Source organism: Oncorhynchus masou, chromosome 18 (assembly GCF_036934945.1).
Source record: "Oncorhynchus masou masou isolate Uvic2021 chromosome 18, UVic_Omas_1.1, whole genome shotgun sequence".
NCBI lineage: Eukaryota > Metazoa > Chordata > Actinopteri > Salmoniformes > Salmonidae > Oncorhynchus > Oncorhynchus masou.
In genome coordinates, this window is record NC_088229.1 from 40,523,681 (window position 1) to 40,541,276 (window position 17,596).

General features: G+C 45.4%; 1 protein-coding gene across 2 annotated transcripts in view; it reads right to left on the reverse strand.

The window, feature by feature from the left end:
• The window catches only part of LOC135504586 (voltage-dependent L-type calcium channel subunit alpha-1D-like), a 51,209-nt gene that overhangs the window by 4,921 nt on the left and 28,692 nt on the right, over positions 1-17,596 (reverse strand). The window contains exons 17-36 of one of the 2 annotated variants that reach the window (XM_064923301.1): positions 16,209-16,315; positions 16,045-16,132; positions 15,731-15,838; positions 13,954-14,006; positions 13,649-13,795; positions 13,304-13,505; positions 12,667-12,825; positions 11,572-11,682; positions 11,281-11,358; positions 8,157-8,285; positions 7,950-8,015; positions 7,764-7,855; positions 7,417-7,576; positions 6,938-7,065; positions 5,949-6,045; positions 5,689-5,791; positions 5,131-5,232; positions 2,827-2,963; positions 1,253-1,369; positions 53-429 (exon numbers count right to left, since the gene is read on the reverse strand). In XM_064923301.1, the coding sequence (XP_064779373.1) occupies positions 53-429; positions 1,253-1,369; positions 2,827-2,963; positions 5,131-5,232; positions 5,689-5,791; positions 5,949-6,045; positions 6,938-7,065; positions 7,417-7,576; positions 7,764-7,855; positions 7,950-8,015; positions 8,157-8,285; positions 11,281-11,358; positions 11,572-11,682; positions 12,667-12,825; positions 13,304-13,505; positions 13,649-13,795; positions 13,954-14,006; positions 15,731-15,838; positions 16,045-16,132; positions 16,209-16,315 (2,561 nt within the window). Of the gene's footprint in view, positions 1-52; positions 430-1,252; positions 1,370-2,826; positions 2,964-5,130; positions 5,233-5,688; positions 5,792-5,948; positions 6,046-6,937; positions 7,066-7,416; positions 7,577-7,763; positions 7,856-7,949; positions 8,016-8,156; positions 8,286-11,274; positions 11,359-11,571; positions 11,683-12,666; positions 12,826-13,303; positions 13,506-13,648; positions 13,796-13,953; positions 14,007-15,730; positions 15,839-16,044; positions 16,133-16,208; positions 16,316-17,596 lie in introns of both variants that reach the window. The other variant, XM_064923302.1, reaches the window with a different exon arrangement.

A 17,596-nucleotide genomic window follows, 5' to 3' on the forward strand; every position in this document is an offset into this window, starting at 1 on the left:
GAGACCTCTTTTACCAGAGAGACCGAGCCAAGAAAGAAGAATCTTAAGTTACCTTGCAGATTGGACCGTGGTGTGGGTGTCGAAGTCAACAATCTTGCGGTGCGAGCTGGAAGAGGGTGCCCCATTGGCGGACGAGTGCTCACGGCGAAGACAGTGGCGCTGCCCCCCGTTTGTCAGGGAGGGAACAGGGTGCACGTTGGCATTGTTAAGGTTGGCGTTTGAGGATATTGGGGATTTGGGGTAGTAGTAGTTGTACCAGTGGGGTTCGCCTGCCCTCTCCTCAGAGCCGACCTGGGAGGGCTCCACGGAGGCGTGGCAGGAAGGCGGAGGGACCTGGAGGGGCCGTTGAGTGACATTTGTCTGGTGGGCGGAACCCCGGTGGTCCCCGTTAACGTGATTGGTGTGGTTGGAGAAGATCACGCCGTTCCTCTGTAGAGACAACACTGTCAGAACCGACAGTCCAAATGACGATAATAAACACAGTGACTAAACTTAACCACTGGCTTTGGATCTGTACTGGTGATAGGGCACTTTGTCATTGAGGTCTTAATTCCAATCTTCACTAAATGATGTTCAACAGATAATGAAGGTACTAAAATTAACCGTGCATTTAGTTTTTGCGCTAAACATGCTATGAAAGAGGATTGCCTTTAAAAACCACTGGGTTGAACAACTCTGTCATCTGCATGCTCTCGGTTCACAGGCAATATGAATGTTATTGTATCAAATGGAGGGAGCCGGAAGCGAACCCGAGTCAAGGTAAGGTTAAGGCTAGGGAATGGATTAGCTAACATGCTAAGTAGCTTAAAAGTAGTAAGTACTGTAGTTGCTAATTAGCTCAAATGCCAAAGTTGTCCATGATGAGATTCGAACACGCAACCTTTGGGTTGCTAGAAGATTTAAGATAATGTAACTATCCTTGACATTTAGTTAGGAGTCAATCAAGCTGATGACAGCTGCCAAGGGTGGGTTTCAGCTTACGTAACCTAGTTCCCTCAGCAAACGTCACCTACTGCTAACATGCACACCATGAACATGCAGCCCCTAACAGGCAAGCAAGCTCCTCCCAAACCACGGGCCAACGAAGGACCTGTTTTAATAGGCACTTGATTTAGAGCACCCAGCAACCACGAACAGAGTTCGAGACCATTCCATTGGCTGTAAAAAAAAAAAAAAGCGAACCCTGCCCACTGAACGTGTCGGGTGAGCTAAATCAAGCGCGCTTATTGAATATACCGGGACAGTGATTTACCCTGTAAATCTCCTCGCCGTCTTCTGCGTTAATGTCGACAAGGCCCTCGTCTTGCAGGTCACATGATATGACTCGGCGGATTTCAGGCCCAATATCATGCAGTGTGCGGAGACCGGCCTGCAATGACGACAAGAGAGCAGCTGAGTGCCGGCAGGAACACAAACACAGAGATACACACATGTGAACTGTACACACAAAGACCCTCAGACCAGACATACGGAGGTGCTTTGTAAAGCTATAGATAATGCGGGGTGTGTGCACAGCACTGTTCTCTTTATCTCTCATAATAAAAGGGATAGTCTGCAGCTACAAGCACAGCCAGAGGTGAAATAGCAAAGTGCAGACCAGAGAAGCAGCATTGTGTGTCTTCAGGTGCAGTGGCCTGCTGCTTTGCCAATGTCCTGTGGTGATTGGGCAAAGCACTACTCAGTGTGATTTATTGTTAACTAGCAGTTACATATTATTTACCCTTATCAATGTGTCATTATCTTACTAGAATAGCACCCATATTTGGGTTTGTAAGTCATGTCATCAGTTGTTGTTTCAAAGGTCATTATATTGTGAGTTCTACAGGTACAGTTGAAATCGGAAGTTTACATACACTTAGATTGGACTCGTTTTTCAACCACTCCACAAATTTCTTGTTAACAAACTATAGTTTTGGCAAGTTGGTTAGGACATCTACTTTGTGCATGACAAGTCATTTTTCCAACAATTGTTTACAGATAGAATATTTCACTGTATCACAAATACAATGGGTCAGAAGTTTACATACACTAAATTGACTGCCTTTAAACAAGTGGAAAATTCCAGAAAATTATGTCATGGCTTTATAAGCTTCTGATAGGCTAATTGACATCATTTGAGTCAATTGGATGTGAACCTGTGGATGTATTTCAAGGACTACCTTCAAACTCAGTGCCTCTTTGCTTGACATCATGGGAAAATCAAAAGAAAATTAGCCAAGACCCCAGAAAAAAATTGTAGACCTTCACAAGTCTGGTTCATCCTTGGGAGCAATTGCAAACCGCCTGAAGGTACCACCTTCATCTGTACAAACAATAGTACGGAGGTATAAACATCCTGGGACCACACTGCCATCACACCGCTCAGGAAGGAGACGCGTTCTGTCTCCCAGAACAACAGCAAAGTACCTTGTGAAGATGCTGGAGGAAACAGGTACAAAAGTATCTATATCCACAGTAAAACGAGTCCTATATCGACATAACCTGAAAGGCCGCACAGCAAAGAAGAAGCCACTGCTCCAAAACCACCATAAAAAAGCCAGACTACGGTTTGCAACGGCACATGGGGACAAAGATCGTCCTCTGGTCTGATGAAACAAAAATAGAACTGTTTGGCCATAATGACCATCGTTATCTTTGGAGGAAAAAAGGGGAGGCTTGTAAGCCGAAGAACACCATCCCAACAGTGAAGCACAGGGGGTGGCAGCATCATGTTGTGGGGGTGCTTTGCTGCAGGAGGGACTGGTGCACTTCACAATAATTATGTGGATATATTGAAGCAACATCTTAAGACATCAGTCAGGAAGTTAAAGCTTGGTTGAGACTCACCTGGAGGGCGATGGTGGAGTTCAGGCTGGTGAATGAGTTTCTTCCCACCAGGCCTTGCTCTTTGCGTTTCTTGAATTTCCTGAAGTAGTCCTGTATCAGGAAGGTAGCATAGAACTTCCCCACGGTTACCTCGTCATCTGAGTGAACAGACCACACAAACGCCTCCACTGTCAGCAACACGCCACCACTCACCGTATTATCCATCATCCTTAGGCACTGTAGCTGACTTTTTAGGGACCCCTGAGCTTTTGTGCAAAGCCGTCTGTGGCATAGAAGGTATTCAAATATGAAATCAAAAAAAGCTGAAAACAAAATGGGACTTTAACCAAGCACTACACAGCAGTTTGGTGTTTACCAGACCAGTGTGACAGCATCAGCGGCTTCTCAGCTCTCTTCCTGGGCCTGTATCTGTACCTGGATCTGTGGTGACCGAGAACATAGCCGAGCACAGTCCTGACCTTCTGACAAGACAGCCAACAGAAACCTCCAGCAAAACATCAGCACACCAGTCCTCTCAAAACAACATCCGCAGCTCTACCCACTAGAGACTATCTGTGGAATTTATATGAACAGAAAATAAGGCAAAATAAGAACAGATCTGAAACGTGGAATTTTAAAGACACGAGCCTCAACTCAATACAGTCATGAGATGAAGCGGTGTCACGTTTGTTTTCTATCAAACCAACCACAATCACATCTCACTAAAGTCTACCACACAGCTAGCTACACATCTAGCTACAGTACTGCTGTTATTACCTAAGGCTTAGCTAGCTACAGTACAGGGACACCGCCACAGTTAAGAAGCATCTAACAAGAAGACTACAGCAGAGAGACTGGTATATCTAAGCTGTGAAAAGTGACGTGCAGGCCAGGGAAGCAGTAGAGAACAGAGGAAGCAGCGGTCTGTGTCACTCAGCTAGCTAGTAAGCAGACTGGGGACACAAGGCACAGGAGAGTACGGCAACAATAGTTTCATGCCACCGGCCAAAAACAGAACTGCTGCAGGAAATTCTGGACGGCAGAGAGAGAGAGAGAGACTAGGGAAAAGGAGGGAAAGCTGTGGAGAAGAGAAGCTTGGCCAGAAAGAGAGAGAGAGATCAAGATGAGTTAGTAGTTATAGCAGAGCATGCAGTGCTAGAACGAGCCAAGCATCAGAGAGCCAAAGCACAAAGCATAGTGCAGCAAATGACAACTAGGGAAATAAAATGTATATGACGAATAGGGGTGGGTTGCAGAAAACTAGAGAACAGTGAAAACATCACAGGTTGGTCAACACCAGCACAGCATGACACTATAGACTGTTTAGGATAGTACGGCTCAGGACAGCCAAGTGGGAGACAAGAAAAGAACACAGCAAAACAGTTGAGCATGGCATTGCACAGAAACGCATGGGTGCTGTGAGTCCTCGTCCTAACCGAAATCATACCCCCCCCCCTATAAGGAACACTACTAAGTGCACAAGAAAGTGAATAGGGTGCCATATCAGATTGAACCTGGCCTGACTATCAATAGGGAGCCCTAGAGTCAGGCTGCAGTGAGCATTTTCAGGGTCGCTGTCAATAATGGCCGATCCCTGGCTGTGACCCCACTCTCTGAGGGTGTCGCAGGGGGAGTGGGGTATGCAACAACAACAAAAACACATTTCCATTTCACACCACACACCTGTACAGGTTACAGACTTATAGAAGCACCCCCTATTTGACCTTTGATATGAGCACACTCGGTGTGGATGGCAAGATAAGAGTCAGATAAGGTGAGTTTCTCTGAACTGAAGTGGCTGTCTGCTCCTCTATCTGGTCCTGCTCTTATCTGTGGTCAAACGACTAGGCTTTAACAGCTATTGACACATGAAAACAAGAAGAGAGGACTCGACTGCCTGTCAATAATTAGTCTACGCAAACTTTTTCACTCCAGGGTCGGCATTACAGTGGATCACTAATGTCAATGAATGAGTTCATCCTTAATGTGGCACTGCTAATAACCTATGCTGTTAGCGATCCATGCACCTCTATGCAACAAGTCCCATGAACGTATTGTGTGTAGTGCGCCCCTGCTGAGGGAAAGCTCTGTCGCAGGTCAGCCTGGAGTATAGGATTGCCACCCTGACCTCACACACACAGTGCATAAGCAATAACCCTGCTTATGCATGTGCGCCTGCACAGCGCATTTGTATGTTTGAAGTGTACAGGGTGCGCAGGGCAGTCTGACACACCTCTGTAGCCAGGCTAGCCATGAGGTTAACACTACATCTACCGTCCAGTTACTGGAGACAGACGTCACAGAAGCTGGAGCCATTCTACTGACCGCCAGCAGGGGGCACCACTTGGTCCAGCAGCTTCATGCTGGTCCTCTTCCAGATCTTCTTGATGACCGCTCGCAACTCCTCATTGGCCTGCTCCAGGTTGCCTAGGAAATCAAACACTCTGTAAATGTGTTGGACCAATCAAACCAGCCATTTAGCGGGCCACTGTATACGAGTATTTTGAGTACAGTACATTCTGAGAAACTGGATGACGACTGCGTGTCCTCATTCAGACATCGTCCCTGTGTCAGCTCCCAGCAGCACCCTCTTGTGGCTACAAGCAGTACTACATCCCCTACTATAAAAGGTTGTGTAATTTTTGTACCTTTATTTAACTAGGCAAGTCAGTGAAGAACAAATTCGTATTTTCAATGACTGCCTAAGAACAGTGGGTTAACTGCCTTGTTCAGGGGCAGAACAACAGACCTTATCCGCTCTGGGATTCGATCCAGCAATCTTTCGGTTACCTTTCGGGCCACGGTAGTACAATATACCAAACTCACCTATGCTCAAAGGTGAATGCCCACAGCAGCTGGTGCTGCGGTGACCGCACTGCTCACCTTCGGTCTTGATCTTCAGAGCGGTCCTCACCAAGGCAAACAGGGTGGCGTTAAACATGACCGTGCCATCACTGTTCAGGGGCATGTTCATGGCAACCAATCTCTGAAAGGAGTCACGGTTATGCAACTGTGTGAGTTAACCAGGGCAAGATTGAGCCCACAAAAATGAACACCTTGTGTGAAACGTTCGTGCAACGTGTGCAGTGTTTGTGCTGTGTGTTGAATACAATGTGTGTGTTTGTGTGGGTGCATAAGCACACCTTGCAGGCCACTCTGTGTGGACACAGCTTGCCGAAGCCTAGAGGAGGCTGGATGCGTCTCAGCAAGGTAACCACATCCAGATGCTTTATCCTGCCCCTGAAAGAGACAGCAACACCAACACTGAAGGCAACACACTCCTGACAGCCACACCAAATACAGAAACAACACAGGGAGAACTAATGTAGATGAATGACTGCAGGTGTGTGTGTGTGTGTGTGTGTGTGTGTGTGTGTGTGTGTGTGTGTGTGTGTGTGTGTGTGTGTGTGTGTGTGTGTGTGTGTGTGTGTGTGTGTGTGTGTGTGTGTGTGTGTGCACGCGCGCACAGGTAACTTGGTAAAAATACTTTGAAATACTACTTAATTCATTTTTCTGTACTTGAATATTTATATATTTGACAACTTTTACTTCACTACATTCATAAAGAAAACATGTACTTTTTACCCCCATATATTTTCCCTGATACCCCAAAATACTTGTTACATTTCGAATGCTCAGGCAGGACAGCTGTATAGTCCAATTCACACACTTATCAATTTAGCATATTGTCATCTCTACTGCCTCTGATCTGGCGGACTCACTAAACACAAATACTGCGTTTGTAAATGATGTCTGAGTGTTTGAATGTCCCCTTAACTGTCAATACATTTACAAAAAAATAATCTGTCTGGTTTTAATATATCTACTTGGAACCATAAGTGTTCTACCTGGAACCAACAAGGGTTCTTCAAAGGGTTCTCCTATGGAGACAGCTGAAGAACCCTTTTAGGTTCTAGATAGCACTTTTTTATTTACTCCTAAGTACATTTAAAACCAGATACTTTTACCCAAGGAATATTTTACTGGGTGACTTTCAGTTTTTACTTGAGTCATTTTCTATGAAGGTATTTTTATTTTTACTCAAGTATGACAATTGAGTACTTTTCTCACCACCGTGTGTGTGTGTGTGTGTGTGTGTGTCCTGTATGTCCACATGTTAATGCAGACTCACTTAGCCTCAGGGTCGTACTCAGACCAGATCCTTTTAAACTCATCCAGGTGGTGAGGACCCAAAATGGACCAATCCCGTGTCAGATAGTCAAAGTTATCCATGATGACAGCCACGAACAGGTTGATGATCTGAAACAGAGGTAGTGAAACACTCAGTGGGCATGTTTAACGATTCTTCTGGGGACCAGAAGTCCCCACAGGGATAGTAAATGAACAGAAATATGACCAACTGGAGACATTTAGTTAGTCCCCACGAGGTCAAATGCTATTTCTAGGGGGGTTAAGGTTAGAATTAGGGTTAGGAGCTAGGTTTAGGTTTAGGGTCAAGGTTTGGTTTTGGGTTAGGGTAAGAGTACGGGTTAGGGTTAAGGTTAGTGAAAATAGGATTTTGAATGGGACTGAATTGTGTGTCCCCACAAGGTTAGCTGTAGAATACTTTGTGTGTGTGTGTGTCTACATGCTATGTGTATGTGTGTGTACCAGGAAGGCACAGAGCATGTAGAAGCTGATGAAGTAGATGATGGCGAATCCGCTTCCACAGGTTCTCTCCTCTCCGGGGTTGTAGTCTGACTCGGAGTCACACAGCTTCCCTGGCAGACATGCCAGCATGATCTCCTGCCACACCTCGCCTGTAGCACACCTGAGAACATTCAAGTCATATTATAACCCCAACACTATCACAACTATTCACCATCCATAACCGCACACGCGTGCGTTTGATCTGACGCCAAAACTTGTCCCTAGCGCACCGCAATATGATGACGCGTAATACACAAACTAGTCACACACGCACGCACACATACACACACACACACACACACACACACCTGAAGAGCATCAGGACAGCTTGAGGAAAGGTCTGGAAGTTGTTGTTGTGGTTTATCTGTGTGCCGTCTACCATGGCGATCTTTCCAAACACCTGAAACAAACAAACACAGTGTGTTAGGAAGAAACACGTCCCGGAGATAAGCTAATCGTAATGCCAACTCAAAAGAGAAATGTTTGCCAGTTACCTGCATGCCGATAACAGCGTAGATGAAGAATAGCATGGCTATCAGGAGGGCAACATAGGGAAGAGCCTGGGAATGATTGCAAAGAGAGAGAAAGACCGTTTCAGGAGTGTGTTCAGACTCAGGAAGAGAAGGGTGCACCTTCACCTGTACGGTTACAGTCGGACCCATATGACTCCGCTGTCAACCCCGAGTGGATTATTCTCTCACCTGGAAGGACTTGATGAAGGTCCACAGGAGCGTTCGGATGCCCTCCCCTCTGCTGAGCAGCTTGACCAATCGCATGACTCGGAACAAGCGGAAGAATGTGATGGAGATGCGAGCGCTGTCCTCTGTGTTCTGAGACAGAGAGAGAGAGACAGGAGGTGGAACCTCCATAGGAATGATGGTGCTGCTTTAACACACAGCTCGGAGCAGGCCAGAGATCAACACGCAGTTTGTGTGTGTGTGTGTGTGTGTGTGTGGGTGCTCATCAGTTCATGTGTGTACGCATTCAGGTAGAGGAACATGCAACAGTCCTCGACTTGTGTGAAAGCAATGCATACACAGCCACATACATACACATACATACAAGTGTCCCCACTCCTAGGAGTCATACAGGGACGTGTCTCCAGGCTCGGCGGGAATGCCCAGACACACGCTTCAACCACAGCATCTACGCGATCCCAGGTCAAACGTGAACAAAGGGACACAACAAAAGACTGATAATGAGACGACCATCAACACAAACAAGATCCCAAATCAGAACTGATCTTGTCCATGGTACCGGGCCACAAAACAGGCAAGACAAAAATCCTCATGAACGAATATCATTCAGAACATATTTCATTCCAAACGAACGTGACGACATGACTGACAACAGAAACAGCTCTGTGCTGAGACGATGACGACGACGAGGAAGAGAGGGGTAGTGGGAGGGGCTTCTTACCCCTGGCTCCACAATCACCTTCACCACTGGCAGGGCCTTGAGACCAAAAAGTCTGGGTTAACCACTAACACCTTGACTGCTTCATCACTCACATCACTGATGTCATCCATGAGTCATTGTCATTGTTATTGGCATAATGACTTAACTGCTTCACAATGTCATTACATTTCTTCATGGTCGATTGAATCAACCCAGCAACAATATGATCGTAACTTCTTTAATACAGCTCGGGAATTAGAAAACATCCATAACAGACATGTTACAGTCAGCATCAGTATCGACGGGACACCATCAGTATCGGCGGGACACCATCATCTTTGCCTCTCACGCAAAGCAGAATCACAAGAGCTTAGCACAGTGTGACCACGGTGGCACGTTCGGTACATAAAACGGGCCATTCAATTCTACACAGGTGAAGAAAGAAAACTGACCTGTACCAGAGAACGAGTGGGTCCCACAAATAGAAACTCGGTTGAATATTTCAATCATTTAAAGTAAATATCCAATGTGATTGTCACTCACTGGTCAAACACATTTCTGAGAGTATGTTACAAGATGACTAACATAACTAATAGAATAATATAGGGTCACTTAGCTTACTTACCATGTTGGTAAGACACTGTGTTTTTTTGTGTACGTGTGTAAGGCAGTGTGTGTGTGTTTAGATTTGTGTTCCAAACAGAACAAAAGACAAAGCCACACAAACGTCATGATGACACACAGTCACAGAACAGCACCAAGCATGGATGACTAATCTGGATAACCTACTGGAGGAGGCTTTGCAATAACCCTCATAGCTGCGGTATTCAAACTTCTTCAGCGGAGGACCCCATTTCTTTTCCACTTGAATTTCTCGGGCGAACCCACCACACCCCAAATCTAAACGGCACAACCTTCAAATCGCTACTTTTAGATTTTTACATGTAAAAAATTTTTTTTTTTTAAATTCATTACATTTTCATCCCTCTTATCAAAACGAAAAGAAACCAATCAATACATTTACTCAATTTAATTACATTTCTCAACTTTTATATACTGTCCCATACAATAATCTGTACTCTTAATATTTTGTATTTTTTTTTCAAATATAAGTTTATTTGTATATTTTTTGGCCCCACAGCAGTTCCCCAGTGACCCCGACTTTGAATACCACTGCCTTAGAGTGTTTCAAAACTGTCCTATCATTATAAAATCGTACAAATCTGTTGTCATCACATTTATAGACATCACATATCACATTTTGATCTCCAAGGATCGTAGGGTTGCATTCATGATTACCAATGCTACTAAACAGCTAGATAGAGCAACACCTTTATCAAGAGCATAGTCAATGAACATGTCTGGGACGTGAAACAATTTTGAGATCTGGAATGCAACCCCTGACGTTGTTGCAAGGCATTCTCTCCAATAGTACTGCGGGACAAGTGGCGTGAAGATGGCTACTTACATTGATCTCAGTGATTGCAATGTCAACGACGCTACCGACAACAATTAAGGCGTCAAACGTGTTCCATGCATCAGCGAAATAGTGCTGTAAGCGCCAGTCCACGGACACAAAGAGAAGAGGACAGAGAGAGAGAGAGAGAGAGAGAGACACAGAAGCAGAAAGAGAGAACGAGAAGGATAGAGAAATGTGAAAATACAAATGAGTTAAGACATGAAAGAATACGGGCAACAAGTAGAAAAAGCGTCTGAGTGGCACTTGTCTGTGAGAATACAAAGCGGAGGCACCTTAACCGGGGAGGACGGGCTCATAGTAATGGCTGGAATGGAATTCATAGAATGGTATCGAAACACATGCATTTGATACCATTCCAGCCATTGTTATGAGCCCCCCCCTCCTCTGTGCAGGCTTCTGTCGCGCATGCCTCTATGTAGCCCAACTGATACATATGAACCAGTGAATGAAGTTCTTCTGACTGTGATCTGTTATGAACCCTCTACAACCCTCTATAAGATATTACACGTTTCTCACTGACACAGTGCCGACACAGTGCTGAGTAACTGGGTACCATAGACCTAGACCCAACACCAGTCCTGATCAGGGATAATCTCCTAAATTCAGCGGCGGGGGCGGTTTTTTTCTTGAGCGGAGGGTCGGGGGGCCCGGAACATATTTACAAATCATTTGTAGACTGCAAATTGACCGCAAGAGCCCAAACAGATATCATATTTGACTAAAACATAATCATTTCAAACCAATCACTTGGGGGGGGGGGGGTGACGCTAGTTGGGGAACCCTGATCAAGACCTATGGGTGACCAGCCCTGAAAGAGGTTCAACACTAGGCCAAGGAGCCAACAGACTGGCTTTGGGAGTGAGTCTAGAAAAAGGTGAGGGAGGCAAGGAAGGAAGGAAGAGAGGAGGCAGAGAGGAGGGCAGGTCTATTACAATACTCACATCTACCTGACTGAGAATGATGTCGACTACGCTGCCGATCACCACCAGGGCATCGAAGACGTTCCAGGCGTCTCCAAAATACCCCTACAGGCCAGGGTACAGAGCGCACCGCAGGGGGAGGTAGGGAGAGGGGTAGGAGGGTCAGTGGAGGGTAAGAAGTAGAGAGGGAAAGGGTGAGCGGGGGAGGGGGGTGTTAAGGTCAATACTACAGGGGGAAATGCTTGACAGAAAGACAGGGGGATGAGAGGAGAGAGAGGGGCGAGTTAACTGGTCTATGATACAAGCTGACTGACTGACCCTGGGTCTGAAGGCAATCAGTTTGAGGATCATCTCCACGGTGAAGACGCCAGTGAAGACCATGTTGAGGACGTCCATGGCGTAGTTGAACAGGTGGGACTGGCCATAGTGCTGAGGAAATGGAGAGAGGGAGAGAGAGAGAGGGGGTCGGAGGATGAGAGAGAAAGGGGCATTAAAGAGCAGAAAGAAGGATGATGAGATGGGACTGAGGTACAGACATATATATACAATACTTATTTTCCACCATAATTTGCAAATAAATTCATTAAAAATCCTACAATGTGATTTTCTGGATTTTTTTCCCTCATTTTGTCTGACATAGTTGAAGTGTACCTATGATGAAAATTACAGGCCTCTCTCATCTTTTTAAGTGGGAGAACTTGCACAATTGGTGGCTGACTAAATACTTTTTTGCCCCACTGTACACAGAACACAGAGAGACATAGAGAGACAGAGAAATCGACTCAGACACAGAGACACATATTGGGACAGAGAGATAGACCCAGGCACAGAGACACATAGAGAGAACAGAGAGAGGGCTATAGAAGGCTATGGGGGCTATATAGAGCGATAGAGGGCTAAATAGGCCTATAGATGGCTACAGGGGGCTATTTAGAGCTATAGAGGGCTATATAAGCATATAGAGGGCTATAGAATGCTATAGGGGCTATAGAGGGCTATAAAGGCATATAGAGGGCTATAGAATGCTATAGGGGCTATAGAGGGCTACAGAGGGCTATTTCGAGCTATAGAGGGCTACATAGGGCTATTTAGAGCTATAGAGGGCTATTTAGAGCTATAGAGGGCTATATAGGCATATAGAGGGCTATAGAATGCTATAGGGGCTATAGAGGGCTACAGAGGGCTATTTAGAGCTATAGAGGGCTACATAGGGCTATTTAGAGCTATAGGGGGCTATATAGGGCTATTTAGATCTACAGAGGGCTATATTGAGGCATATAGGGGGCAATATAGGACTATAGAGGGCCATAGAGGGCTATAGAAGGCTATATAGAGCTATAGAGGGCTATATAGAGCTATAGAGGGCCATATAGGGCCATAGAGGCCTATTTAGGGCTGGCAGTAGGGACTCACCTGGATCGCCAAACACAGTGTGTTGAGGATGATGAGAACGAACATGACGTACTCAAAGCCAGTGGAGTTAACCACATACCAGAACTTATACTGGTAGGGGTTCTTAGGGATGTACCTCCGCAGTGGACGAGCCTTCAGAGCATACTCTACACACTGACGCTAGAGAGGGTAGAGAGAACACAGAGTTAAACACAGACACACGCACTTAATTTTTTTATTTAACCAGGCAAGTCAGTTAAGAACACATTCTTATTTTCAATGACGGCCTGGGAACAGTGGGTTAACTGCCTGTTCAGGGGCAGAACGACAGATTTGTACCTTGTCAGCTCGGGGGTTTGAACTCACAACCGTCCGGTTACTAGTCCAACGCTCCAACCACTAGGCTACCCTGCCGCCCCACCCACCCACACCCACCCACCCACCCACCCACCCACCCACCCACCCACACACACACACACACACACACACACACACACACACACACACACACACACACACACACACACACACACACACACACACACACACACACACACACACACACACACACACACACACACACACACACACACACACACACACACACACACACACACACACACACACACACACACACACACACACACAAGGCTCTTACCTGGTTTTTGTCCAGCTCACAGTTCTTGTACTCTTTCTCTCCCTGCTCCTGGAAGGTGACGATGACGAAACCGACAAAGATGTTCATCATGAAGAAGGCGATGATGATGATGTAGATGATGAAGAAGATGGAGATCTCCACACGGTAGTTGTAGATGGGACCCATATTCTCTCTGTTGGAGTCGATGGCCTTGTACAGCAGACTGAGCCACAGAAACAAACGCACACTAATCAGTGAGACGCGTCGTCAAAATGAACATCTGGACAGGCATACGTAGGAGTGTGTATGTTCACGTACGCTTTCGCTGCGTGTGTGTGCGTGTGCGTATCTGTGAGAGGCTCTTACGCAGGCCAGCCTTCAAATGTAGAGACGGTGAACAGAGCCATCATAGCCATGAGGACGTTGTCAAAGTTGAAGTCACTGTTGTACCAGATCCTCTCCCTGACCGCAGGCAACACTGTGTCGCCATCCTTATACAGAATGTATGTGCCTCTACGCGAGGAGAGAAGAAGAAGTTACACTTTTACACACAGATTGACATATCTGTGTGACACGATTAGCATACAGACATATGCACACGCACAATAGTAAGCTTACAATTGTATCCAGCATAGCGCAAGGAGGATAAAATGGAGCGCAATCCAACTCACTTGCATTCCTCCGGGCTGGACTTGGCCTCGTCGGTGCAGCGATAGAACTTGCCCTGAGTGAGAGAACAGAACATCAACAGCTGCTCTTCTATCACACACTACCACACACATACAGTTGAAGTGGGAAGTTTTCATACATGTTTTATTGACTCCAAAGTGTTTTTCAACCACTCCACAAATTTAATTAACAATTTAATTAACAAACTATAGTTTTGGCAAGTCGGTTAGGACATCTACTTTGTACATGACACAAGTCATTTTTCCAACAATTATTTACAGACAGATTATTTCACAATTCACTGTATCATAATTCCAGTGGGTCAGAAATTAACATACACTATATTGACTGTACCTTTAAACAGGTTGGAAAATTCCTGAAAATGATGTCATGGCTTTAGAAGCTTCTGATAGGCTAATTGACATCATTTGAGTCAATTGGAGATGTACCTGTGGATATATTTCAAGGCCTACCTTCAAATTCAGTGCATCTTTGTTTGACATCATGGGAAAATCAAAAGAAATTAAAATATAGACCTCCACAGGTCTGGTTCATCCTTGGGAGCAATTTCAAAACGCCTGAAGGTACCACATTCAGCTGTACAATCAATAGTACTCAAGTATAAACACCATGGGACCACGCAGCCGCCATACCGCTCAGGAAGAAGACGCGTTCTGTCTCCTAGAGATGAACGGACTTTGGTGTGAAAAGTGCAAATAAATCCCAGAACAACAGCAAAGGACCTTGTGAAGATGCTGGAGGAAACAGGTACAAAAGTATCTACATCCACAGTAAAACGAGTCCTATATCAACATAACCTGAAAGACCACTCAGCAAGGATGAAACCACTGCTCCAAAACCGCCATAAAAAAGCCGGACTACAGTCTGCAACTGCACATGGAGACAAAGATCGTACTTTTTGGAGAAATGTCCTCTGGTCTGATGAAACAAAAATAGAACTGTTTGGCCATAATGACCATTGTTATGTTTGGAGGAAAAAGGGGAGGCTTGCAAGCCGAGGAACACATCCCAATAGTGGAGCACGAGGGTGGCAGCATCTTGTTGTGTGGGTGCTTTGCTGCAGGAGGGACTGGTGCACTACAGAAAATAGATGGCATCATGAGGTAGGATAATTATGTGGATATATTGAAGCAACATCTCAAGACATCAGTCAGGAAGTTAAAGCTTGGTCGCAAATGGGTCTTCCAAATGGACTATGACCCCAAGCATACTTCCAAAGTTGTGGCACAATGGCTTAAGGACAACAAAGTCAAGGTATTGGAGTGGCCATCACAAAGCCCTGACCTCAATCCTATAGAACATTTGTGGGCAGAACTGAAAAAGCATGTGCGAGCAAGGAGGCCTACAAACCTGACTCAGTAACACCAGCTCTGTCAGGAGGAATGGGTCAAAATTCACCCAACTTATTGTGGGAAGCTTGTGGAAGGCTACCCAAAATGTTTGACCCAAGTTAAACAACTTAAAGGCAATGCTACCAAATACTAATTGAGTGTATGTAAACTTCTGACCCACTGGGAATATGACGAAATAAATAAAAGCTGAAATAAATCATTCTCTCTGACATTTCACACTCTTTAAATAAAGTGGTGATCCTAACTGACCTAAGACAGGGACTTTTTACTAGGATTAAATGCCAGGAATTGTGAAAAACTGAGTTGAAATGTATTTGGCTAAGGTGTATGTAAACTTCCGACTTCAACTGTATAATGAATTGCACACACAACACTCATTCCGTCATACTGCAATGGAGGTAGGTACCTTGAAGAGCTGCACTCCTATGCAGGCGAACATGAACTGGAGCAGCGTGGTGACGATCATGATATTACCAATGGTCCTGATGGCCACAAATACACACTGGACCACATGCTGCAGGGTCAGAGGTCAAAAATAGAGGAGACGACAGAGAATTAAGGGACGAATTAACCTCATCGAACTCTCTACCCTTAACATGATGATTTGCAGGAGATTTCAGCGGCCGGTTCCTTTGTGGAAGTGTGCTAGTTAGAACTGTTTTTCTCTGGATGCGTTGTTAAACAGTTGTTCCACTGTGGCCAACTGGACCCATGTCTCACCTTGAGGCCCTTGGCTCTGTTGATGGCCCTCAGGGGCCGCAGCACCCTCAGCACACGCAGGATCTTCACCACAGAGATGGCGGATGACCTGAACACCAAACAGAGACAGTTATGGCCACATTGGTTGGTTGCTTGATTGTTGGATGGATGGATTGGTTACGTACTGAATGCCAAAGGACACCAGAGAGACTCCCACCACCAGTAGGTCCAGCAGGTTGAAGTAGTTCCTGCAGAAGGCTCCTTTATGGAGGAAAGCCCCAAACGCTGTCATCTGGAGAGCACAGAGATACTGGCATCAGATATCCTGAACTTATACACTGGGCTGTCCCTTACTGGACACAACAGCTTTAGCCATAACTGTAGATGACATAGACGTGGGCAGACATACCTTGTGGGGACAAATAATTGATTCCCATTAACCCTAATCCTAACCCTCCCACTAATTTTAACCTTAACCCTAAATCCCCTAGAAATAGCCTTTTTCCTTGTGGAGACACTCTTGTGGGGACTTCTGGTCCACACAAGTATAGTGAAACACGTCCACCTACACACAGATCTCGTTCCACTCTTACTCAAACTCCTATGCATGCTGTTCAATGTGATAATCAATACCAGACAAATGGGTTTCTACAGAAACTCAGACACAACAAAGTACACATTTAATTGCATATCAGACAATCGCCGACACCTGCACATCTTCTCTCTCTTACACACACACACACACACACACACACACACACACACACACACACACACACACACACACACACACACACACACACACACACACACACACACACACACACACACACACACACACACACACGACAGCACACAGGCAACGACATTTAAAACATAGACAAATGAGAACTGTTCTGACATTGGACACATTATTTCAGAGATATTGCTATTCATTTCCTATAAAGATTATAACAAAGATCGCTCAAACTGGGGAGGGGTGGGGGTGGGGGGGGGTAAGGTTACATTCAAAAGAGTAGTCAAATTGCTTCAGAGTCATTCATGTGTGTCGTGGTTTCATGCACATTCTGTGGAAGTACTCGCGGGGGATGGGATGGCAACATCATACCAATAGGATGCGGATGCCAGATCTGTTTATGCTTTAGTTCAGGCCAAACTCAGAACTTGTTGGCTAAAGGAGAAACAGATCTGGCAACCAGGGTAGGAATCTCTATGGTGGAGATTCACAAAGAGGTGACCTACCATGAGCCCTCATCTTTACAGGGTGCAGTTTAAACTGGACCCAATAAGAATGCAGTGGATCATGCTACTCTCAAAAAATGTACACGAATATATATTGCCCCCCTCTTTTGGCTCCAAATTCAAATAATAACAACTCATCGGATAACAACTGATGTTATCTATTGAGCTTCAGGTCCGTTTGTGATTAAAAAGAGGTGCCGTGATGGTTGCGGACAGACAAAGTACAAGCAGGCGACGTACAGTAGACAGGGGAGTGCAGCAAGGCTATGGTTGTCATAGAAACCATGTTACCTTCAACAGGATCTCAAAGGTAAACATACTAGTGAAGACA